The sequence below is a fragment of the Nilaparvata lugens genome, chromosome 3 (genome assembly GCF_014356525.2).
Source record: "Nilaparvata lugens isolate BPH chromosome 3, ASM1435652v1, whole genome shotgun sequence".
Taxonomy (NCBI): Eukaryota; Metazoa; Arthropoda; class Insecta; order Hemiptera; family Delphacidae; genus Nilaparvata; species Nilaparvata lugens.
In genome coordinates this window covers 1,534,249-1,561,127 of record NC_052506.1, presented here as the reverse complement: position 1 = coordinate 1,561,127, position 26,879 = coordinate 1,534,249, and the positions used below count along the sequence as shown (strand labels likewise).

The following is a 26,879-nucleotide window of genomic DNA, read 5'->3' as shown; positions in this document are numbered from 1 at the left end:
GTCGATGAAGCCAACATCTACTGCCATATCTCCAAAAATCGTGACGTCAGCATTAGATAGAAAACGTTTCTGTAGAGTTTGTTTTACATTGTTTTCCATAGCAGATTGTGTCTATTTAAGCGAGAGCGCAGCTGGAGTTTACCATTCTAATGAATAATAATTTACATCCTTCTGAAATAAACACAAATAAATCTGGAAGTTTTCTATCTGATGATGACGTCACGATATGGCAGTAGATGTTGGCTTCAGAGGCTAGACTTCCCAGCGTGTCTATTCTATAACTGGTCTAAGGATTCTTATTACAGCATATTGTACTGTAAAGAGATCATATGTTTTCATTGGGCCAACACGTAGATGCGGCATTCATCCACACGTTGATGCAATGCAGTGTACAAATGACGACCAGCGTCTGAGTGTGGATGGGTAGTTGCCAGCGCTTGCCTTCATTGGCCTTCGTTGGCCTTCATTGGCCAGCGCTTGCCTTCATTGGCCTTCGTTGGCCTCCATCGGCCTTCTTTGGCCTTCATTGGCCTTCGTTGACCTTTATTAGCCTTCATCGGCCTACATTGGCCTTCGTTGGCCTTCGTTGACCTTCATTGGCCTTCGTTGGCCTTCGTTGGCCTTCATTGGCCTCCATCGGCCTTCGTTGGCCTTCATTGGCCTTCGTTGACCTTCATTGGTCTTCGTTGACCTTCATTGGCCTCCATCGGCCTTCGTTGGCCTTCATTGGCCTTCGTTGGCCTTCATTAGCCTTCGTTGGCCTTCATTGGCCTCCATCAGCCTTCGTTGGCCTTCATTGGCCTTCGTTGGCCTTCATTGGCCTCCATCGGCCTTCGTTGGCCTTCATTGGCCTTCTTTGGCCTTCGTTGGCCTTCATTGGCCTCCATCGGCCTTCGTTGGCCTTCATTGGCCTCCATCGGCCTTCGTTGGCCTTCATCGGCTTTCGTTGGCCTTCATTGGCCTTCGTTGGCCTTCATTGGCCTTCGTTGGCCTTCATTGGCCAGCGCTTGCCTTCATTAGCCTCTATCGGCCTTCGTTGGCCTTCATTGGCCAGTGCTTGCCTTCATTGGCCATCACTCCGATTTTTTCGAGCAAAGGCCAGCCCAGTGAAGGCTAGCGCTGGCAAACTATACATACCAAAGAAAGTGCTACACAGCTCTGATATCAGAGAATGGACTGTATTCTGTAGTGAGGTCCACGTTATAATGTCAGTGTTTCTTTAGCAATGGTATTGCTATCCTTGTCTATCATTCAACAAAGCAGATAGCGCTATCTCTTTCTCGCTTTGCTCTGTTGCCAGATCGTCTTTTAACAATGTGGAATTAATAATTAATTAACAAAATATTTCATCTTAATTATGAAAATGCATTATCAAATTATTGAAAAATATCATTTCTTGCTTAATAAAATATAATTGATTATTTTAAACGAGGATGAACAGTGAATATTACATCAATAAACCTGTATCAGCTACCGTCTATAGAAGGCATCGACAAGACAGAGGATCGGCAACGTTGTTCTTTCACTGCCATTATAACGTGGACCTCATTATAGTAAATAATAAAGTGAAGCTCAGGCATCAGCTTCAATATTAATGTTAAATATGCCTTTTGATTTCACCTGGATTGTAGGCCTATCTATTGTCGATGACTAAATAAATAAATGAGTATTAATAATTGAAGATAATTATGAGGGTCGCCGCTAACCTGTCTCCCCGACAACTAGTCTCCTCGCTGTTTTGATCACAGGTGTCAGTAAATCCTCTGGCAAAATATACCATTGCCGTCAACTAGTCTCCCCGACAGTAAATCCCCTACTAGAACGAAGGAGCCTAGCTGTCGGCGACAACTGAGCTCCTCACACGCTCACGACAACTAGTCTCCCCGACAGTAAATCCCTTGCTGGATAGATTGATTGAAGATACAAGATAGATTGATGGATAGATTATGATTCAAGTCCTTGATGTTTTGTTTAGATGCGCAGTTGGCTACTTCGGCAACCCGATGACCTTGGGCTCGACATGCGAGCCGTGCGAATGCAAAGATGGCGGACCCTGCGATCAGCTGACTGGGCAGTGTCTGCGTTGCCATGGCAACACGGAGGGCTGGAGATGCGAGCGGTGCAAGCCACAACACTATGGAGACGCGCAGCTGTCCGATTGCAAACGTAAGCCAAATTCAAATCGCAACTTGTAAAGTTCAAATTCAAATTCAAATTTTATTCAATCCAATTCACAATATTTAGAAATTATGAGAAAAAAATCATACAGCTTAACAATATTAGAGTTATAAGTTGTTGACCGAACGAAGTGAGGTCCAAGATTCAAGTCGACGGTTTGGCATTTCTCTTAATGTTTAAATGTTTATATGTTGCGCATTTACGGCGAAACGCGGTAATAGATTTTCATGAAATTTGACAGGTATGTTCCTTTTCTAATTGCGCGTCGACGTATATACAAGGTTTTTGGAAATTTTGCATTTCAAGGATAATATAAAAGGAAAAAGGAGCCTCCTTCATACGCCAATATTAGAGTAAAAATCAGACTATAGAATTATTCATCATGAATCAGCTGACAAGTGATTACACAGATGTGTGGAGAAGCCAGTCTATTGCTGTATTTCCATAAGGTATAAATATAGTTATAGTGATATAGTATATCAGTCGTAATCAGACCTCCGTAGAGTGCAGATCGTAGCGAATAATTAGTGTAGAGTAGTACTAGTAGTGAAAGTGGAACAAGTGGTGTCAATAACAACAACCAGCAGTCTACTCAGCAGTTTTTCATAGTGAAAACTACTCAACGTTTTTTACTGAGTGAAAAGTGTGTCACCAAATTTTTCGTTTGAACGTTGCTCGCTTTAAACATTAGGTTCTGTTTCTTTAAAAAACAAATATCAAGCTATCAATAAATTATGGTGTTTTGGATCTATCAGCCTTAAGATGATCCATTCGCCAATAAAACTACCACCATCCGCGCAGCTCGAATACGAGGAAGAGGAGGAAAAGGATGAAATGAATATGCCTCCCGAATTGCCACCGAAAAGTAAAAACGATAGCGGAATACGTTTCGAGGTACGTTCTCTTAAAAATATACAAGAGAAATTTCTAAAATGGGGGAGTGAAATTATCGTGAAAAAAAAGTATCCAGAGAGGACTATGATTCGTTTTTAAATGTGTGCAATGAACTTAACATAAGTATCGAAAGAATAAACGTTAAGCAGAATATTCAAGAAAACAACGCGGAAATGTTTGGAAAAATTCACACTCTGGAGCAGAGTGTGAATAAACTAGCAAGTGAAGTTGCAAAAAGCCACAACAAGCCGATCTCATTTGCTGAGGCCGTGCAACTGCCAAAGAAGAGGACCACACCTTCTACATTATCGAGTGCCGCCTCCACTGCTGCAGCCAGGGAGTCTCCGCCCCGGACCAAGAAGCTGTCACCCAAGGAGAATGTGATCATCCTGAAGCCAGCAAAAATAAATGGAACGGAAAAGGAACAGAGCGGGAAAATTCGAGAAACAATAAAGAAGAACATCACCCGTGAACAAAATTTGAACATTAAAAAAGCCGTTGATGTCCGTGGTGGGGGTGTGCTGTTAGTGCTTCACCCAAGGGCCAATAAAGAAAATGTTTTGGGTGATAAGGTCCTGCAACATCCAAACATAAAGGTAAGCGAGCCACAATCCAAATTGCCAAGAATAATTCTGTATCACGTCGCTGCAGATATAACTGCTGCTGAATTGGCAAACGATGTATTTGAGAGAAATCTCGAGTCATCGTCATTGAGTAGGGGAAATTTCTTGAAAAACTTCAGGCCGATTTTTAAAATAGGACCGAAAAACAAAAACACCGTGCACTGGGTAGTGGAGTGCACTGGTGAATTAAGAAAAGAATTTATTAACAAATCGCGGATTGGTATTGATTGGAGGGTGTGCCGAGTTGGAGACTATGTTGCCGTCTCTCGTTGCTTCAAGTGCCAAAAAATTGGACATATCAGTAAGCATTGCACTCAAGCACAAAACACCTGTGCTCACTGTTCCACTACAGGACATGATGTTAAAGAGTGCCCAAATAGAGACAAAAAGCCCTCATGTTTAAATTGCCGCAATGATAAAAAAGCTTTCGATCACAAAGTAGGTGACAGAGAGTGCCCTTCCTATCAAAAAGCGCTACAACAAATAATTGATAGAACTGATTATGGAATCTGAAAGAAAAATATTTAATATACTGAGGATAAATAAAAATAATAGTGATAGTAAAATCAAGCAATCAACCCAACACAAAATGATTACTTTAAATTCCATCCTTAACAAAATTGATAGTTTCTACGTAACAACTAATACTGATAAAAGTAAGATAAGTCTGGTTTATAATTTTGGTGAGAGGGTTGATGTTATGATATCTTTTACAAAAATAGGAAATATTATTAAAACATCCAAAGGTCTCTCTCTGCTTAGAAATAAAAAGTATTTCTCTCTTGAAGAATGGAATCACCTGAATGTGTTACTGGATTCTAATTGTATAAGAGTTTTGTTTTCTGATAAGAACATTCCTATTTTCATATTAAATGATGGTGAAAATGGGGTACTTATTGATCTTTTGAATAGAATAAATGATTGGAGTAAATTCAATTACCCTTTGATTATAGGAATTGATTCTTTTAACAATCTGGGTGAAACTTATTTTGATATTCCTGCCACTGAACTCTTGAGTACTGTCATAGGAGCTAGAGATTTGAAGTTCATTTTTTATTATCGAGGTTATTGTGAAATTAATTTTCTTAATATACCTAAGCTATCTGATAGTCCGGGAGTTGAGTACCCTGTGGGATTCTTTGAAGGTAATAATAAACGTGAAGCATTCATAAACTCTATGATTGAAATACGGACCCTACTTCAAAACACTGATAACGAAAATGCTAAAATATATAGAAATATTCTTCTTAGGGTCACGCATAGAAACATGTCAATATCAGGTGATGAACTAATAAGCGTCCTGAATAACAATATGAACATCTATGATAATAATTTGAAAAGATTCCTATTCAAAACAAACTCTAAATACCGAATGGGATATTGCTTGGAGCAGGGTGGAAGTTACGTAGAATTTCAAGAGGATACTTTAAAATTCTCTACTAAAGAACGATATGTTTTAGTCACACGTAATACTACACTTATGCTGAATAGCGAATTAATAAAAACTATAAATAGAATAACTCTTCATGAGTGTAAACTTCCTAAAATAAAATGGTATGACGGTGTTCCCGGCTGTGGTAAATCTTACTTTATAGTCTCGCATCATGAGCCTGGCAAGGATCTAGTACTCACTCAAACACGGGCAGGTATTAAAGCAATCCGTGAAACTGTCATTGAAAGGTATGGTCGAAAACATTGTAATCGTCTTAAGCTTGATTACAGGACAGTTGGCTCATATATAATAAATCATAATCAGAATAAAACATACAATAGAGTTTTTATTGATGAAGCTCTACTTATGCATGCGGGTTACATCGGTTTTATTGCTAACTTGAGTAAGGCCTCAGAAATAATTGTAGTTGGTGACGCAAACCAAATACCCTACATTGAGAGAAGTAATTATGCCACAAGATGGCATAAAATTTCAGAATTCTGCGAACCTTTTACAAAACAAACGGTAACTCGTAGATGTCCTATCGATGTTTGTTTTGTCCTTTCCACTGTCTATGAAAATATTACGACGCTTAATGAAAGAGCTATCTCAATTCTGCCTACTTACAGAAATGGGGAATACCATCTGATACAACCCGACACTTTGATATTAACATTCACCCAAGAGGAAAAACTTATGGTGGGTGATACTATAAAGTGGAGAGAGGATGTTGCACTTCACACAATCCACGAAGCACAAGGGCTAACTCATAAAAATGTTATTCTAATCAGAATTAAGTACAAGGAGAATGAAATCTATAACAGCATGCCCCATGCGATTGTTGCCTTGTCTAGACACACTGAAACTTTCAGGTATTTAACAACCAGTCTGGTAGATGATGCTGTGGACAAACTAATTAAGAAACTTAAATTCATAGATAGTGAGGGGCTTGTTAAATGGAACAAGGAAAAGAGAAGTGGACCTGATGATATAAGTTATGAGTGACACTGAAGAAGTTCTTAATATTTTAGAAACAGAAAATGAAACAGATGTAATCGACGATTATTTGAACTATCACTTTCACGAGGACAGAAATAAAGATGCTGAGTGTTTCAATATTATGTCTATGAATATACGTAGTTTGAATGCTAATTTCGATCAGTTTATTTGCTGCCTCAATGAATTGAAAACTGATATTCACATTATAATATTAACTGAGACCTGGTTGACTGCAGATATGCCGTTCATTTTCAACATTCCTGGATATACGGCAATAAATAAGTACACTAAACAGAATAAATGTGATGGATTATGCATGTACATAAAAGATTGCATAAGATTCAATGAAGTTTCACTCGATATCACTGATGCCAATGTAGTTAGTGCTGACTTAAGAATTGATGATTTTATTGTGAAGGTGATTGGGGTTTATAGATCACCAAGTAATCAAAATATTGATAATTTTCTTAATAGTCTGAGTAATGAAATCAGTAAAATTCCTAATGGAATAAATGTATGTGTGGCGGGAGACATGAATATAAATACACATTCAACTAGTGTTCCTGTTCAAGATTATCTGCATATTTTCAATAGTAATGGCTATAAGTCTTACATAACTGGTGATACCCGAGTAACAACCACAACAAATTCTTGCATTGACCACATTTTTTATAAAAATTCAGGCAACCATTCTATGTCCATTAAAGGAGTTATATTTAGGACAACCATAACTGACCACTACGCGGTTGTACTGAACTTGGTGAAGGTCCCTATCAATAAGGATAATAGAAACGTATTGATAAACACATTAACTAGAACCAACTATCATGCACTATTGGAACGCATAAGGAATGAAGATTGGGGAGAAATCTATACCGTGAATGGAAGCATTGACACTATTATGGATAAATTTGTCGATCGTTTGACCAGTCTCATCAATCAATGCAAGAAGGTAAAAGTGATACCTAACAGACTTCGTCCCCTGAAGCCCTGGATATCTGAAGGCATCATAAGATCAATAATCACGCGGGACAAAATGCATTCTAGACTCAGAAGAGATCCTAATAACAATATCTTAAAGAATGAATATAAGGCTTATCGTAATGGTTTGAATAAGATCATAAATCATGCAAAGGAAGTCTACTATAAAGGGAAAATTGAAAATTGTAATAACAACAGCATGAAGTTGTGGAAGTGCATAAACGAAGTTATAGGTGAGGCCAGTATCAAGGAAAAGAGTACTGAACTTGATGCTCACTCCCTCAACAATTATTTCACAAATGTGGGTAAATTACAAGCTCAAACTATCAATATCCCTGATAATACTGGTGATCGATTTCCTGCAATACAGATCGATAACACGTTTTTTATGAGACCAACGTGCCCAGTTGAAGTTGAGGCAACTATTAAAAATCTAAAGAACAACTGCAGTCCTGGTATTGATGGTCTAGGTAATATTACGCTGAAGAAAATAGCCAATTTTATATCTCAACCTCTCGCTTTCATTTTTAATAGATGCTTTGAGGAGGGATATTTTCCCGAGCACCTCAAATCAGCCAAAATAAAACCTCTATTCAAACAAGGTGACCCGACTAATCCCTGTAATTATAGACCGATTAGTCTTATCAGCAACCTTGCTAAAATAATGGAGAAACTAATAAAGTCAAGAGTTGTTTCTTTCTTGAATCTTAACAAAATAATCAACAAGAACCAATTCGGTTTCCAAAATGGTAAAAGTACATCTGACGCTCTAATAAAATTCATCAATACTTTATCTGATAAAATAAACTCCAATAAGAAAACTATTGCGGTCTTCCTGGATATACGCAAAGCTTTTGATACAATACCTCATAATACTTTGTTCAATAAACTGGAGTCCTATGGTTTCAGAGGAGTCTCGCTTAAATTGTTCAAAAGCTATCTGAGTAATAGAACCCAGTCCCTAACCATAAATGATCAATCTAGTGTAACTAACTTAACTTCTTATGGTCTTCCTCAAGGTACTGTACTTTCTCCCATCCTTTTCATACTCTATGTAAATGACTTTTTAAATTTAAGACTTCTAAACTCAACTGTGATATCCTTTGCAGATGATACTGCAGCTATTTTTCACGGTAATTCATGGAATGAAGTTCATACTATAGCTGAAAATAATATGCTTTTAATTAAGAAGTGGTTAGATAAGAATACCTTAAGTTTAAATATTGAAAAAACTAATTACATAACTTTCTCTGCAAATAGAGTAGGGCAGCCTAACGAGAATCAAGATTTGAGACTCCATTCTCAGTGCAATTTAAACTTGGGTAATTGTGATTGTCCCACCATTAAAAAAGTCAATAATACTAAGTATTTGGGAATTATAATTGATGAAAACCTTAAATGGGATGTTCATATTAAATACATATGTAGAAAAATTAGATATTTATCTTTTAAATTTTACCAAGTTAACAGAATTCTTAATAAGAACCACCTGAAAATGATGTATCATGCTCTAGTCAAGTCAATTCTGCAGTATGGCATAGTTGTTTGGGGAGGCTGTTTCAACTGTCATATTGCTGAATTATTTGTAGCACAAAAACTGATAATTAAAACTATATTAAGCAAACCCAGGCTCTATCCAACGGATATGGTTTTTAGTGATTTTGAGGTCATGACTATACGTCAATTATACATAAAAACCGTAATTGAGTACTTAATAAAATATAGATCCGATTTTCCTCTCACAATAAACTCTACTCTTAATTATTATAATCTAAGGGCCACTGCTAACAAATATGTAACCTATAACACTAATATTGAATGTATAAGGAGGCAATTAATTTACATAGGTACTAAAATAATAAACCTCATTCCAAATCACTTTCTCATGGACAATAAGATCAGCGGAAAAATTAAACTGGATATAAAAAACTGGACATACAGTAATTTCTTCTTCCATTTAGATATATGACTCGAGATTTCTGCTCCAGCATTTTTTTTTTCATTAGTTTTTTCATTTTTCAGTGGACTCGCTTACCTTTATTTTGAGTACCTATTCCTCTGTTTTCTTCCTTCCCCCCATTTCTCCCTTCCTTTTTCCTCATTACTTCTCTTCTCTTCTTTGCCTGCCTATTACATGGGAAACCATAGTTGGCTAGGTATCTTCCTCTCTTTTTTTTTCTCTTCTCCAACACACCCAAACACTAAGCCCATGGTTTTTTATATTTGTAACATTTTATTGTGTTTTATTATTTTCGTAAATCTTTGTAATTTTGTTTTGTCTTGTTTTGTGTGTTTTTAATAAATTGAATTGAAAATTGAAATAGAAATAGTTTCAACCAGTTACTTGTGGATGAGAATACTGCGTGAGGTCTACTGTTCACAGAACTACTAGTATTATAAAGTACATAATAGTCTAATTTATTAAACAATAACTTCAGACAAGAATTCGAACATGCTAAATCAGGACTAATTTGTGAATTTGGATAGGAAAATACTGCTTGCTGAGAGTAGAAAACTCTACGTCTGCGAGCAGGAATGAATATCTGATAATAATTTATGAATTTATAGAGAAGTAGAAAAATAGAAAAAGAAGAAAGAAAGAAAAATTAGCAACCAATCACTCACACATTCACACTAACCATGCTCACTTTCCAATTCCAGCTAATTTTCCCAATGCATAACCACCATTATCAGAGTATTTTAACGATGAAACCACATTGAATAAGGTCTCTAGATAGTCTTATGCATAATACCTCTTAGCCATCCAAGAACTTTTGTTTTAAAAACAAGTCGATTTTGTGTTCTCTTAATTTCAAGAGGAATATTGTTGAAGAACATAGGGCCGAGAAATACAAACGATTTCTGGAAACAAGTGGTATACGATTTAGGAAGTCTTAGTAAATCAGATGTCACTCTCCTAGTTTGATAACTGGGAACATCCCTGAACAACGCATGACCACACTTTCCAGACATAACATAAAACATATACAATGCCTTGAAAACAAAGATATATCTGAGAGGCAAGCATCTGAGACTCTGAAAGATAGAAAAAGAATGTCCATATCTACCCTCCTTCTTGATGGCACGAATTATGGATTTTTGTTTAGTTATTAAGGGCTTCAAGTGACTAATGTAAGTGGAGACCCAACAATTTATAAAATAAGTTTGTAAAATAATTGGTTAGAAATGTTGGAAAACTTATGAAACAAATTATTGACATACTATCGCCAAGTCGCTGGCCAAGCTAATAAGCTTGGTCACGTTGGTCTAGCCGTCTACACTGCAATGTGTCCATTTGTGGATGATGGGCTGGCCACTTGACAAAAATCGTAGACCAATGTGCGTAAGGCCAGTGAAGGCGAGCGCTGGCAAACCATCCATCCACACTCTCGTCATTTGTACGCATTGGGCGAGAGTGTGGATGCGGCATTAGGCCTGCCACCAACGTATAGGTGCGTACAGATATACGCGCCGCGAACATGAGCAATTCACTTTTAATCAGCTGACTATATCTGTATTTTTACAGAAACGGTAAGATACAGATATAAAAAGCTTGGCATCAGCTGATTAAAAGTAAATTGCTCATGTTCGCGGCGCGTTATCTGTACGCACCTTAACGTATCAACGGATATTTTCGTTTGACAGGCGAGCGGTGTTTTGTAACAGCTGACCTGCAAGAAGACACAAACTATCGCATACCCAAGTTGGAAGTGACTCTCATTGAGGGCTAGACCATATGGAGCGTTTTTTAGGCGTTTTTGCACTGGCGGCGGACAAGTCGTCAGGGCAGTAACAAGGTCTATAAATACAGGCATAGTCATATTTTCCATATAGCTGATATTTTCCACCAATTAGATTCTAGGCCTACACTGCGACGTTGCAATATCGTAGGCGGGGCCTTGTATTAGAGGTGGCTTTGATACAGGTCGTGACACAATCCCGTGATGCATTGCAAAATCGCCATTTTATGGGGTTCTAGTTCAGCAATTTTCAAATGTATCTGTTATCATTATAGATTGAACAACATGATGTGTTATTTTGTTATATTGTTCAAGTGATATTTCTCGGCTTTGAATTGTAAAATAAATGGTTCTGACAGAATAATAATATTTCGATTCCAACTAGAAACTGAATTGTTGATTTTTAGATTTAATTGATTGAGAACTTTAAACTGTTTTTGAGGTTAGCTTTTTGTCCCAACGCCTTATAAATCATAACAAGTTACAAGAATAAAAACAATTTTTAATAATGAATTCTTGAACCATTTATTATCAATAAATGCGGTTTTCAATAAAATATTGTTTTTTCTTCTTTTTTTATACTATTAATCAATCAATGTATTAAGTATACTTATTCCTACATACATATTCCTACATACTCATTTTTAGATATACATCAGCACAATGTAATATCTATTTTATAATCAGAATATTAATAATACATCCACGATATAAGTGTATTCTCTATTATTTTCTTCTATGAGCAGATTAAGCTTATGTATAAAGTGGAACTCCCCCCCCCCTACACACAGATGGATAGTCTAGTAGGGGGATTCCAAAATATGTTGTATATTGCATTTCTTATTCGTGTATTATGTTTTTTGAAAATAAACTGAATTAAATATAATTGAATTGATTATTGAAATTTCATTATTAAAAAATCTAAAACCTGAATTCACATAAATTATCTGATCCAGAATATTGTTTTTAAAGAGCATATAATGCATGATTTTGTTATGAGCAGATTGGAATTTCAAATGTACCGCCATAAAAACCCCACATAATGGACGCTCCATAAGGAGCACGAGTGTCTTGACCTGGTTTTTATAGACCTTGGGCAGAAAGCTCTCCGATTGGCTGATTATCAGCTGATTGGGTTGGCGTTCGGGAATCAGCTGATAATCAGCCAATCGACTACCGACTCGTTCCTCGCCAGTGCAAAAACACCTGAAAAAACTATCCATTTACTTTGATACTTAGGTTAAGGTTATCGACTCATGCTTGGTTGCAGAGTCGTCGCATAAAATTAAAATCAGGCATTTAACTCATTTATGAAGCCATAACTCCTCTTTTTGTTGCACAGATGTCAAAGTAAACTATAGCTCCCATAAAACAAAAAACGCCCAAATAAACACATGATTTCGTTGCAGAGTCGTCAAAAAGAGCGTATTTATGTCTCCAATAGCTAAAAACGCTCATTTAAGTTATGGGCTCGAAGTCGTGCTGTTAAATCCAATATCTACACTCGCCAAATGCATTTTAGAGGTTGTGATAGCTTTTTTTGAAAGATGTTTATTAAAAACCATCTGTAATATTATCGCTAAATATGGTGAGAAATCTCGCCAAAAGCCAAGAGTCGCCATATGGTTTATCAATTTTATGTAAGGTCTTTTAGGTCTGTTCACAATGATGTCGATTGAAACTTTCCCGGATGCCAAGACATTGGTTGGATAGAAGCATGTACGGAAATGTACAGAAAAAAGTGAATAGAGCTGCAGCGTGACTTATGTGTGATGCTAATTCGAGATATAGCTAAATGGGCTTCGACAAAAGACTGTGCAACGACCAACCATTTATGTCAGTGATTTTAAACTATGTCTCACATAGCTATGTTTGATTTTATGTAACGACTCTGCAACCGGGCATCAGATAGGCTCAACTCACACTTACGTGACTCAGGTCGAGAAGAGACTCGACTCTAGTTGAGAGCATGTGTTTCCAAATGGTGACACTCAGACCAGTCGACTCTAATCTCTGTGACGTCACCATTTGAAAACACATGCTCTCGACTAGAGTCGAGTCGAGTCTCTTCTCGACCTGAGTCGCGTTAAGTGTGAGTTGAGCCTTCCACTTACAATAATGAAACAACTACTGTACGAAAGATCAATTCAAACAGTTTTTTTCACGGGTACTGGACAGTTAATTCAGAGAGAGCATGTGTTCCCAAATGGTAACATTCAGACCAGTCGATTCTAGTCTCCGCGACTGTCACCATTTGAAAACACATGCTCTCGACTAGAGTCGAGTCTCTTCTCGACCTGAGTCGCGTTAAGTGTGAGTTGAGCCTTACATTCGTATACATGTGAAACGTTCAGCCAGCGGCCAGCCTCAGGCTAAGGACACACGTGGCGTTTCTTGCTCTGGCGGCGGCTCGGGCAATGTAATTTGATGGAGCCGTGCTCACGCTACTGTAGTGAGGTACCCGTTATAATTGCAGTTTCTGATCAACATTGGTGTTGCTATCCTTATCTATCATTCGACAAAGCAGATAGCGCTATCCTTCTCTACCTCTGCAATGCTCAAACTTCACCGTTCCATGTGAAAAAACTACAATAGTATTTCAACTTTCGCATATTCCAACATCTATCTTTGCTCAGTGTTATTGAAAATATCTTCAGTCTTGTGTAGGTTATTATGGTAATTTAATTAACGGTAATTATTTTAAACGCTGGAACGTAGTTGAATTTTGTTTTGTTAAGGCTGTGCAAAGGCTAAAAACAAAACTTTCTACTCGTGATATTTTTCAAAGTTTTTCGATTTGTATATCATCAAGCTATCAAAATGAAAGTTTTCTCAGGAAAACATTTTTTTCTGATCGTTACTTTTTGAGATATGAGCGCCTAAAGTTTTAATTTTTGGGACAGAAAATTTCAAATTTGGTAAGAGATAAATCCCATAAATTTGGAGGATAGATTCTTCATGGTATTGTTGATCTAGTAGAACAAACATTTCTGAAAATATCAATTTTTAAGATAGTTATTCAATTTACTGAAAATAACTCAACTAAAAGTTATTTTTTGTAAATTGAATAACTTTTTCAAAAATAGATACAGTATTCTCAGAAAGTTTTCGTTTTACTAGATCAACAATACCATGAAGAATCCATCCTCTAAATCTCATGGATTTATATCTTACAGAATTTGAAATGTTCTGTCCCAAAAATTCAAACTTCAGGCGCTCATATCTCAAAAAGTAATGATCGGAAAAAAAAGTTTATCTGAGAAACCTTTTCCATTTTGATAGCTTGATGATATACAAATCGAAAAACTTTGAATAATATCACGAGTAGAAAGTTTATTTTTAGGCTTTGCACAGCCTTAAACACTTTCAAAAATCAATCATTAAAACAATCTTAAATAAGTCTAGACTTTTCCCAACCAACCTGACTTTTGAAGAGTTTAACGTGTTGACAGTTAGACAGTTGTATGTAATGAATGTAGTGAAGTAAATATTCAAATATAAAAATAATTTCATTTGCACTAATAATACTATCAATAATCAATACAATTTAAGACCCACCTCAAATAAGTACCTAATCTATCATACTAACATTGAAAATATTAGAAGACAACTCATATATTTAAGCACCAGAATTATAAATAAAATTCCTGAACAAATTATTAGCTGTGCCAAGATAACAAAAAAAGTAAAAACAGATATCAATGCTTGGATCAAAATTAACTACTTCTTCTACCTTTGAGAACTATAATAAGTTAACAGAGAACTTTTCTGATTAGTGCGCTCACTTCCCCTACTTGTGCTCTATCACATCCCTTCCCCAATCCTTTCCAAAAATTCCAAGGATCAAAAGCCTTCCTATGACATGGATAGCCATAGTTGGAAGAACTTTTGATCCTCTACCCTTCTTCACCACATAACATGTATATTTTGCCTTCTAATATTGTAATGTGTTCTCATATTTATGTTATTTATTTTATACTGTAATGTTTTTTTTATTGATGTATTTAATTTTTATTTCATATTGATGTATCTTATGTGTGTGTGTGAATAAATAAATTGAATTGAATAAAGCAATCGGAATCTGAGTATGAATAAATGATAGTCATGACAATAATGGGTGTTATAAATATTCGTATTGTAATTTTTCAGCATGTGACTGTGACGTACATGGCTCTGTGAACTCAGAATGCAACGAGATTACTGGTCAATGTCAGTGTAAGGAGAGATATGTCGGGAGGAGCTGCAACCGATGTCAGGTGAGATTTTCAGAATGTGCAAAACGTAAAAATAAATAGTAATCACGACAACCATCGGTGTTTTAATAGTACTTTACGATCAAATCAGAAATTAGTATGCATTCAGTAATTTACATTTTCTGTAATTATTATTGTTTGTGCTTTCTTTTGCGAGAATAAAGTTATTATTATTATTATTATTATTATTATTATTATTATTATTATTATTATTATTATTATTATTATCCCTTTTATAAGCACGCTCTTGCGGAAATATTTTCAAAGAAGGGGCACTTTAATGCAACCTTCCTTTCATCTTTAAACATTATCAATCTTATATAATGATTCTGGGTTATTCTTAACCTATTAATAATAGTTTTAAAAGCTCCACCCCAACATACCAAACCATACTGTAATTGAGAGTGTATGAGAGCATAATACAATGTTTTCATTAGCTGCTCATCGCAGATGCTTCTCAGGAAATAGAACTTTCTTATTGCTCTTCTAACATTTACATGCAAATTTTGAATATGAGTTTTCCATGACATTTTCTCATCATAAGTTAAACCCAAGTACTTGAATGACTTTACCTTTTCAATTTCTTCACAGTCACAATTATCACGATTGTCACAATTTTGTGTATGATATATAATTGGGCCTGCAAAATTGAATGCCTTGAAATCGAAATTGATATATTTTGTCTTTGCAACGTTTACTCTCATTCTATTCATTGTGCACCACTCTTGAAGGATTAGTCATAGATAATATTATTTTGTACAGTCTCTTTATTTTTATTGGAAAAAAAGGCAATATCGTCAGCAAAAGCCTGAATGTGACCATGAAAGTTTTTTGTAAGCAAATCGTTGATAAATAAAGGAGAGGTAATAAATAAATATAGCAGAGGATACGGATCACTGAGGTACCCCGACAGTGACTGGAAGAGGCTCGCTGAGCCCACTCTCACTCGCTGCTCCCTACCAGTCAAATAAATAGTAATCATGACAACCATCGGTGTTTTAATAGTACTTTACGATCAAATCAGAAATTAGTATGCATTCAGTAATTTACATTTTCTGTAATAATTATTATTGTTTGTGCTTTCTTTTGCGAGAATAAAGTTATTATTATTATTATTAATTACTAGAAACGTGAGAGCATTGTTAACTCATTATTATTTTCAACTAGCAGGTAACCTGTGCTCTGCAAGGGTCTATTTGAAAACTTGACAAACTGAAATCTTGAAGAATTTGAAATAGGACTATAACCATCCTCGGTTAATTGAGAATCTTTATGCATAATTCCAAGTTAATGAGTTGAGTAGTTGAGACGTGATGATGCGTCATTCGTGAATTTCCTATCCGGTACATGTTTAAGACGATTCTTTCCTTTATTATATTATAGATAGATTACTTTTTGTGTAGTTGAGAAGTTGATATTGTGGTAAGTATTCATATTGAATGAAAAAGACTAAGAAATTGTCAAAAAACCACTGATTTATTGATAATTAGAAAGACCGGTTTATAGTTTATCAGAGATTGACAATGGTGTAATAACCGAAACCGGTCTTTCTAATTATCAATAAATCAGTGGTTTTTGACAATTTCTTAGTCTTTTTCATTCAATAGATAGATTAAACCTCACTTATAATCATGTTATTTTTTGCAGGATGGCCTCGGAAATGTGACAGCAGGGTGTGTACCATGCCAGTGTGACGACGTAGGCTCGGCGAGTGTACAGTGTGACACGGTCTCGGGTGACTGCCAGTGTAGGGCGGGCGTAGCGGGGCCGCACTGCAGTCAATGTCATCCCAATCACTACGGGTTCTCCACTAGTGGATGCAATAGTCAGTTAATACAATTATTTATTAAGTAGATAAATAGTGTTAGTGTTATCTGAGACTAATAAAGGAGTAAGACAAGGGTGTGAATTATCACCTGCTCTGTTAAATATTTAATATCGGGGCACCGAGCTTCGCTCGTTATTTATTTATTGATAAACAGAACTCAATTCTATAAAATGATTGGGGAAGGACTAACAGGCACAGCCCAAAACTGTTTCTTCCCCGAATTTTGATTTATACACTATAAATATTCCAAAAAGTAGGTTAGGTATGTTCCATACACTTGAATTCAGGTCCAGTTTTTAGTCAAAACATTTAAAAACAGAAATGTTTTAATTTAGATTGTCTACAAACCAAATTGAATAACAAAATAACACTCACTAATCACTTGAAACTGTGAAAATTCTGATATAGCCTACTTTCATTTTGACATGATATGTCATGTCAACAAATCAGATATTCTGATCAAGTTGATTGAAATTTCTAGATAATCGTGACATCAGCTGGATGATCCCACACAGATGAACTCGTTCACTCTCTTCCATTACGGTATCGACAGACGACAAAATTTCCAGCTGTTTTCCAAGGACGTATTCATCCTTTTAATGTCCTTCAGCAAGTTATCCAAGGGTTGAGACCTAGTGCAATCGAATCTTCATATCATAAACCTTGTTATTCTTCTTCTGGTTCCTTCTCCTATCGGAGGTTGGAAATCATTAGGGCAATTTTCACTTTATTGATTGCAGCCTTTGAGTTGCAGCCATACTATTCTCTTAAATTACGCAGCCAGGATATTCTTCTTCTTCCCACACTCCTCTTTCCCATGATCCTCCCTTGCAATATAAGTCTCAATAGCTCATACTTTTCACCCCTCATTACATGGACCAAATATTGCAATTTTCTTCTCTTTATAGTCGCAACAACTTCACATTCCTTTGCCATCATCAACATTACATCCCTATTCGTCACTTTCCTTGTCCATGGTATTCTCTACATCCACAGCACCACATGATATTCTATAGCACCACATTTCAAATGCCTCGATGTTTTTGAGGTTTGACTTTTTCAAAGTCCATGCTTCCATGCCGTACAGCAATGTAGAAAACACATAACATGCGTATTCTAAGTTCCAGTTTATTTATTTATTATAATTTTATGGCCTTCATTGGACCACTGTAGTCAGTATCTTCCACCTTTACTCCGTCCTCTCTCAGCCCAGTATTTCTTCATTCGTTCAGAAATTAATTTCCTTTCCTCGTCCGAAATCACTCTTCCCATTCTGTGTCTGACTTTGATCTGCAGTCTGGTCTGTTTGTCCTTCAGGATTCTGATGTTGTCCGACTTGTTCTTCAAATCTTCGAATGTTATATTCAACTCTCTCATATCCTCCTTGAGTTCGTCAATCCATTTTATATTTGTTTTACTTTTCCACAACTTTTCAATAATTCTTCTGCTTAGTCTGTCCTCCGAAGCTCTAATCAGGTGACCGAAGAAAGATATTCGCTTTTTTTTATTGTACTTGTGACAGGTTCAATTTCTTTGTAAACAGTTTCGTTGGAAGCTAATCTCCAGTGTCCATCTACTTGATAGTTCTTGTTAATACAGGTTCTGATGATTCTTCTTTCGATTTTTAGTAATTTGTCTATTGCGATGGTATTGGTAGTTTTAAAGATGGTTTCACTTGCGTAAGTTATTACCGGTTGAGTGACTGTCTTGTAATGCTTCAATTTTGTGGCTATTGATAGTGATTTCTTGTTGTAAGTGTTCTTTGTGGCATACTGTGCTCTTCTCAACTTATTCAGTCTACTGTCCCACGCTCGAAGGTCTAAGTTCCAGTTTAATATCTCGGCTACACATAAATCTTTTCATTTTTTCATCTTTCCATCATAAACCTACTTTGTTCCAAATTTCGTGAAAATCGTTGGAGCCGTTTTCGAGATCCGTTGAACATAAATATATACCCATATAACCACATAACCAGATAACCACATAAATAAATATATACAGAAATTGCTCGCTTAATAGAATAGGATTTGAATGACGTTATCAGGAATTGGAAGTCTGAAATAATTAAGACTGGAATCACAATAAACGGAAAATGTGTTGACTGCTTGCTCTTGGCTGTTGACCTGCAGACACCTATCTTCAAGCTATACAGCCTCTATCAAGAATATGACCTGAAAATATCACAGCAAAAGACGAAGGTTATGGCTTTCAAGGGAAAGGAGCCAGTGAGGAGCAAGATAGTATTAAATAATTGACCGAGCGAAGTGAGGTCTAAGATTCAAAATAGACGGTTTTGCATTTATCTTTATGTTTATATGTTTTTCTGTGAAAAACGCAGCAATAGATTTTCATAGTAAGAGCTAAGCTCAGTTTTCTTCTTCCAGACTATGATATCTATTATTATGAATCATTGTAATCATTGTATTGATAAATAAATGTTCGATTGACCATATTTTCAAATTGTTCCAGGTTGTGATTGTAATTTTCTTGGCTCGAAATCGTTGGCTTGTGATTTGGAGACTGGCGAATGCCAATGTAAAGACAACGTCGTAGGAAGGACCTGTGATACTTGTCAGGTAATTTAAAAATGATCAGTCAATAATTAATAAGATATTCAATTTCAATGTTAAATACAATTATTGTAATCAATCTTACAATGAATAGTACAATGATTTTTTTGGTGATTTGATTGTACGATGATAATAAGAAGACCAGTATTTTTTCAGGACTCAAAAATTTTCAAGGCGTTAATATGTACTTAACGTCAATCTATACAGAGTGAGTCATATCATAGAGAAACAATGGCATAAGTAGATATCCCATGGTATAGGGCGTTTATGTCGCAACTTTTACTGTTATCTCAAGCTGATAGTCCACGTAGTTCTTTCCTGTGAAGCTTTATGATGCTGGTAGTCTCTCATATTGTGCCGTTCAAACATTCTTACCCGGTCAAAACAGTAAAAATCGACAATAATCGACAGTAATCGGCTTGAGATAACAGTAAAAGTTGCGACATAAACGCCCTATACCATGGGATATCGCTATTGTTTCTCTATGGTCATATGTATGGGAACCCCTCAATAAGTTGGAGACTGTTGTAGATATAATACTGTAACTTTCAGGATAAGTTATTGGTCAAATACTCTACCTTTTGACGTACAACTGAATTTCAACCCCTCATAAGGGGTGACTTGGGAGTTGTAACTCGAATCTTTTATATAAATACCCATTGTGTGGTACATCATTTTGAAGGTCTTTTCAAAACAAGGAAGATAACATCAATTAAAATGTTCTATAATACTTGTACCCAAAATGGCGGCTGATTGAAGTTTTAGTTTTTAAATGAAGGGTTGTAACTCAAATAATTCAAATTTGAATACCCATTGTATGATACATCATTTTGAAGGCCTTTTCAAAACAAGAAAGATGACATCAATAAAAATGTTCTATGATACTTTTATCCAAAATGACTGCTGATTCAAGTTTTAGTTTTTAAAGGAATAAATTAATAAAGTTCAATCAGCCGCCATTTTGGATAAAAGTATCATAGAACATTTTTATTGATGTCATCTCTTCTGTTTTGAAAAGGCCTTCAAAATGATGTATCACACAATGGGTGTTTACATTCAAAATATTTGAGTTACAACCCGTCATTTCTTTAAAAACTAAAACTTCAATCAGCCGCCATTTTGGATACAAGTATCATAGAACATTTCATTTTATTTTATCTTCCTTGTTTTGAAAATGCCTTTAAAATGATGTACCACACAATGGGTGTTTACATTTAAAATATTCGATTTACAACCCCTAAGTCACCCCCTTATGAGGGGTTGAAATTCAGTTGTACGTCAAAAGGTAGAGTATTCGACCAATGTCAGTGTTCTCACTACAGTAAGGTCCACGTTATAATGGCAGTATTTGATTAACATTGGGGTTGCTATCCTTGTCTATCATTCGACACAGCAGATGGTGCGATACGTTTTTCTACCTCTGCAACGTTGCCAGATCGTTTTTCAACAATTTAGAACTATAATCAATTGAAAAATAATAAAATTCATTCTGGAAATGTAGCCTATTATTTTATAATTATCTTGACGAATGAAATACAATTATTGTAAACAAAAATGAACAGTTGATATTACATCAGATATACTGGTATCAGCTATAAGGCAGTGGCAAGGTAGAGACTCGGCAATGCTGTTCTCCTATCATTCTCCACTTCCATTATAACGTGGACCCCACTATACATAAATTTACTGCAGTTTTTATAAAGCTATCAATTATTACTGCTCATAAGAACTGAATGGATTAACTATTAATGTTCACTTAAATTATTTCTTGAACTTTCTTCTTTCATTTCCTGTTCTTTTCAATTCAAATTTCCTTTTTCGAATCTTAATTTCCCTTTTTTCCTTTTCAACAGACAGGTTTCTGGGGCCTCTCGGACACAGGCTGTCATATTTCATTTCATTACATTACATTTATTACATTCCTTAATCACAACATCAAATTAATGATTGGGAGAGAATCAACAGGATAAACCCAAAACTGTCCCTCTCCCTAATTTTGATAAAAATAGTTCAAATTAGGGAGAGGAACAGTTTTGGGTTTATCCTGTTCCCTATTTCGTTCCCTTTTTCAATTCAAATTTCCCTTTTTGCATCTTAATCTCCCTTTTTCCCTTTCAACAGACAGGCTATTGGGGCCTCTCGGAGACAGGCTGCCAGCCGTGTGCGTGTGACGTGGTCGGTTCCCTGTATGCGGACGTATGCGACGCATACACCGGACAGTGTCACTGTAAACCGGGCGTAGAGGGACGTAAATGCGAAAAGTGTGCGCAACTCTTTTATGGCCTTTCCACCTATGGATGTTCAGGTAATTACATTCATAGAGAAAAGATAGCATAAGAAGATATCCCATGGTATAGGCATAGAGAAACAATTGCATAAGTTATCTTACGCTATCGTTTCTCTATAGTATAGGTTATTCAAGTTCCAAATTTATTCTATTAGTCCAGTCAAATGGTCGTTTTTCAGGAAACAGCCCCGAAAGAATTTTTCTCGACGGTTCTATATCTATTTTGGGGCGCTGAAATCGAATCTGAAATTTGCTGACACGCCAGAGGGCGGCTTCACCCCTAAAACCCACAAAATTTCGGACTTTTTTCAATTTTTCCATTTAATCTCGAAAACCTTAAATTTCTCAAGAAAAATCATTATCAACAAAATCAAAGAGAATAAAATTTACAATAAATTGAATGGTCGCGCAGGACTCTACCATTTTTTGTTCCGGAGCTACGAATTTTCAAAAAAATGGGTATTTTTTAAAGGTTTTTCAAAATTATGCAAACCCACCACTTTCACTCTATACAACTAGAATATTTTTCTAGTAATGATGAAAAACCACACATCACGTGAAAGAACAATTAATTCTGACACAGGATTCCATAGGAATTTTCGTAGGAAAATTTAGTAGAGGGGGAGGGGGAGTGCACCCAAAAATAGAAAATCAAATCCTTCAGTCAAAATACAAATTTTCCAATATAATACCTTTCCAAAGCCCGTTTTGAAAATTCGTTGCTCTGGTATAGTCCTGCGCGACCACTCAATTTATTGTAAATTTTATTCTCTTTAATTTTGTCGGAAATTATTTTTCTTGAGAAACTCAAGTTTTTCGAGATTAAATGGGAAAATTGTGAAAAGTCCGAAATTTTGGGGGTTTTGGGGGTGAAGACGCCCTCTGGCGTGTCAGCAAATTTCAGATTCGAATTCAGCGCCCCAAAATACATATAGAACCGTCGAGAAACATTCTTTCGAGGCTGTTTCCTAAAAAACGATCATTTGACTGGACTATATCTTTTCTCTAGGGTATAGAGTGATTTTTCAGTCATCTAAGGCTGGCCACTAAAGTTTGAACATGCATGCTATACAGTCGTCTTACATTGTTGAATAATCACAGCGAAACGTTTCAAGCAAAAGTTTTTGGGTTTAGGTTTTCTTCAATTACGTTTACTGTCGGTCCTGGCTGCCTAATAACAGTCGTTAGGTCATGTCAGAGGCCCTGAAATTGATCAGGTGCGACCTGAAAACTCTGACACCAGACCTGAGCCAGCCATGTCACTCAATATTATTATAATTTCAAAATTTTGTTGTTTATTTTTTCGTCGCTGCTTTATTTGAGGTTAGATTATTTCTGTATCATTATAATTTTTTTCCTCCACCTACTGCTAAAGTACTTACTTTACTCCTGAAACATAATACTAAAGTGTCACTTTTTCGCTCTCGGTAGTAAAAAACAGAAAAACTCCCTAGGGAGTAAAAGTGACTCCATTTAAATAACAGGGGAAGCATCTCTATTTTAAAAACTTACATTATAATAGGTTAGAAGGTCTAAGCTCAGATGAGAAAGCATAAAGAGGTGTCTGTCATTGAGTCAACTGAATGCAATACCACAACCAGAAATTTGATCAACTCATGAAATATATGTTTGTATGATATTATATTCTTAATATTAGTCCAGTCAAATGGTCGTTTTTCAGGAAACAGTTCCGAAAGAATTTTTCTCGACTGTTGTATATCTATTTTGGGGCGCTGAATTCGAATCTAAAATTTGCTGACACGCCAAAGGGTGGCTTCACCCCTAAAACCCCCAAAATTTCGGACCTTTTTCAATTTTCCAATTCAATCTCGAAAACCTTTAATTTCTCAAGAAAAATCATTATCAACAAAATCAAAGAGAATAAAATTTCCAATAAATTGAATGGTCGCGCAGGACTCTACCATTTTTTGTTTCGGAGCTACGAATTTTCAAAAAAATGGGTATTTTTTAAAGGTTTTTCAAAATTATGCAAACCCACCACTTTCACTCTATACAACTGGAATCTTTTTCTAGTAATGATGAAAAACCACACATCACGTGAAAGAACAATTAATTCTGACACAGGATTGCATAGGAATTTTCAAATTTAGTAGAGGGGGAGGGGGAGTGCACCCAAAAATAGAAAATCAAATCCTTCAGTCAAAATACAAATTTTCCAATATAATACCTTTCCAAAGCCCGTTTTGAAAATTCGTTGCTCTGGTATAGTCCTGCGCGACCACTCAATTTATTGTAAATTTTATTCTCTTTAATTTTGTCGGAAATTATTTTTCTTGAGAAACTCAAGGTTTTCGAGATAAAATGGGAAAATTATTGTGAAAAGTCCGAAATTTTGGGGGTTTTGGGGGTGAAGACGCCCTCTGGCGTGTCAGCAAATTTCAGATTCAAATTCAGCGCCCCAAAATACATATAGAACCGTCGAGAAACATTCTTTCGAGGCTGTTTCCTAAAAAACGATCATTTGACTGGACTTTATCTTTTCTCTAGGGTATAGAGTGATTTTTCAGTCATCTAAGGCTGGCCACTAAAGTTTGAACATGTATGCTTTACAGTCGTCTCACATTGTTGAATAATCGCAGCGAAACGTTTCAAGCAAAAGTTTTTGGGTTCAGGTTTTCTTCAATTACGTTTATTGTCGGTCCTGGCTGCCTAATAACAGTCGTTAGGTCATGTCAGAGGCTCTGAAATTGACCAGGTGTGACCTGAAAACCTGAGCCAGCCAGGTCACTTGATATTGTTATAATCTCAAAATTTTGTTTATTTTTTCGTCGCTGTTGTATTTGAGGTTAGATTATTTCTGTATCATTATAATTTTTTTCCTCCACCTACTGGCTAAAGTACTTACTTTACTCCCTGAAACATAATACTAAAGTGTCACTTTTTCGCTCTCGGTAGTAAAAAACAGAAAAACTCCCTAGGGAGTAAAAGTGACTCCATTTAAATAACATGGGAAGCATCTCTATTTTAAAAACTTACATTATAATAGGTTAGAAGGTCTAAGCTCAGATGAGAAAGCATAAAGAGGTGTCTGTCATTGAGTCAACTGAATGCAATACCACAACCAGAAATTTGATCAACTCATGAAATATATGTTTGTATGATATTATATTCTTAATATTAGTAGACAATAAAAATGTATAAAATTTTTAAAATATCTTATTCTATTCAAAATACCAGCCAACAAATATTTTTTGATCTGCAATTCAAATCTGAACCGCGTGATCTGGAGTCAGCCATTTTTGGTAGACACCCAGCTGATATAATTGTTACAACTTTTGCTAGATAGCGCAATCGGCAGTGCCAATCAGACGGCCGGTTTTTAGGTTTTAGATTTTAGGTTATGTTGTTAGGAAACATTGTCACCAATACGTAAGTTATTAAAATGATTTTATTTGCAGTTTCTATAAAAAAATGTAGATGGAAAAATGTTGTGTACATCACGAGTGAAAAATACTTTTTCTCCCTCAGGAAAATTGTTGCCCTCGGCTTCGCCTCGGGCTTCAAACTTTTCCCTCAGGGAGAAAAAGTCGTACTTTTCACTCTAGATATACAAATAACTATTGTCATATTCGTTCAATTTCAGCTGTTTTCCATGCATGATATCAATCTGGTAAACAGCTGTTTGCATAACAAGAAACATGTGATTTTTATTACAGCATACTCTACCGTAATGAAACCATATGAAACCTTCCCGTCCTTGTTACGTGAGATACTATTATTTTCCAGTGATTTATTCATTGTTTATTTTGTTGACCAAGCGAAGTGAGGTCTAAGATTCTAGTCGACGGTTTGGCATTTCTCTTAATGTTTAAATGCTTAAATTTTTAAATGTTTATATGTTGCGCATTTACGGCGAAACGCGGTGATAGATTTTCATGAAATTTGACAGGTATGTTCCTTTTTCAATTGCACGTCGACGTATATACAAGGTTTTTGGAAATTTTGCATTTCAATGATAATATAAAAGGAAAAAGGAGCATCCTTCATACGCCAATATTAAGAGTAAAAAATCAGACTTGAAAATATTATTCATCATAAATCAGCTGACAAGTGATTACACAGATGTGTGGAGAAGCCAGTCTATTGCTGTATTTCCATAAGGTCTATAGTTTCAATCAGGTACTTGTGGATGAGAATACTGCGTGAGGTCTACTGTTCACAGAACTACTAGTTTTATAAGCCTCTTGCTAATGACAATACACAGGCATGTTCAGCCATTGGTGACCAGTCTTAGTGTGACATAAATGACACTCAGAGTAATAATTTACCTTATTAATTATATTTTGTTTGCTCACAGAATGTGACATATGCGACAAACCGGGTCACATCTGTGACCCAGATACGGGGAGGTGCGTGTGTCCCCCGCTCACGGAGGGAGCCGACTGCAGCCAATGTCAGCCGAACTCCTGGGGGTTCGCGGCCCAATTGGGCTGCAAGGTAACTAAACAGTTATTACTCGATTTATTACAATCTAGAAATATTTAGAAATAACATTTACTTATATAAAAACCAACACAAATACTCAATAATAGAATTGATTACAGGCCGGGTCCTGTAGCTTTGCCTATCGGCGAAGGGCCACCAGACTACAATACTACCCTTTCAAAAACATCCAACATTTTTGAAAATATTTTCATAAGCAACAGATGCTCTAGTGTATCTTCTCAAAAGCAACGTGTTGCATCTGAAAAGATACACAAGGATCTTTAATGTATCTTTCCATAAGCAACAGATGCTCTTTTGTATCTTCTCAAAAGCAACGTGTTGCATCCGAAAACACAAGGAGCTTTTTGGAGTTACGTTCTTTTAGCACAAGACAGCCTATCAGCTGACATTCGTTCAACATGCTCTTTCCATTATTGGTGATACATTGCAAATCCCTCATTCATGAGGAATCTATGTGTTTAGGGAGCTTCCCACATCTAGGGATCTGAGGTGTCTGAAGTCTGATGTTTTTGAAAAGCCGTGAGTATTACCCCGCGAACCATACTTTGCCTATATGCCGTTACAAAGTCATGAAGGCAAAGCTACTGTGCCATTCATAGACAACAAGCCTAGTAACAATAAATGATG

At 36.0% G+C, this 26,879-nt stretch overlaps 1 protein-coding gene across 1 annotated transcript in view; it reads left to right on the top strand.

The window, feature by feature from the left end:
• Window positions 1–26,879, top strand: part of LOC111060895 (laminin subunit alpha-2-like) — a gene marked incomplete in the record, with an annotated part of 262,801 nt that overhangs the window by 80,266 nt on the left and 155,656 nt on the right. The window contains 6 exon segments of the mRNA XM_039425289.1: window positions 1,976–2,166; window positions 14,997–15,103; window positions 16,748–16,925; window positions 19,398–19,504; window positions 21,620–21,803; window positions 26,104–26,243. Of these exon segments, the coding sequence (XP_039281223.1) occupies window positions 1,976–2,166; window positions 14,997–15,103; window positions 16,748–16,925; window positions 19,398–19,504; window positions 21,620–21,803; window positions 26,104–26,243 (907 nt within the window).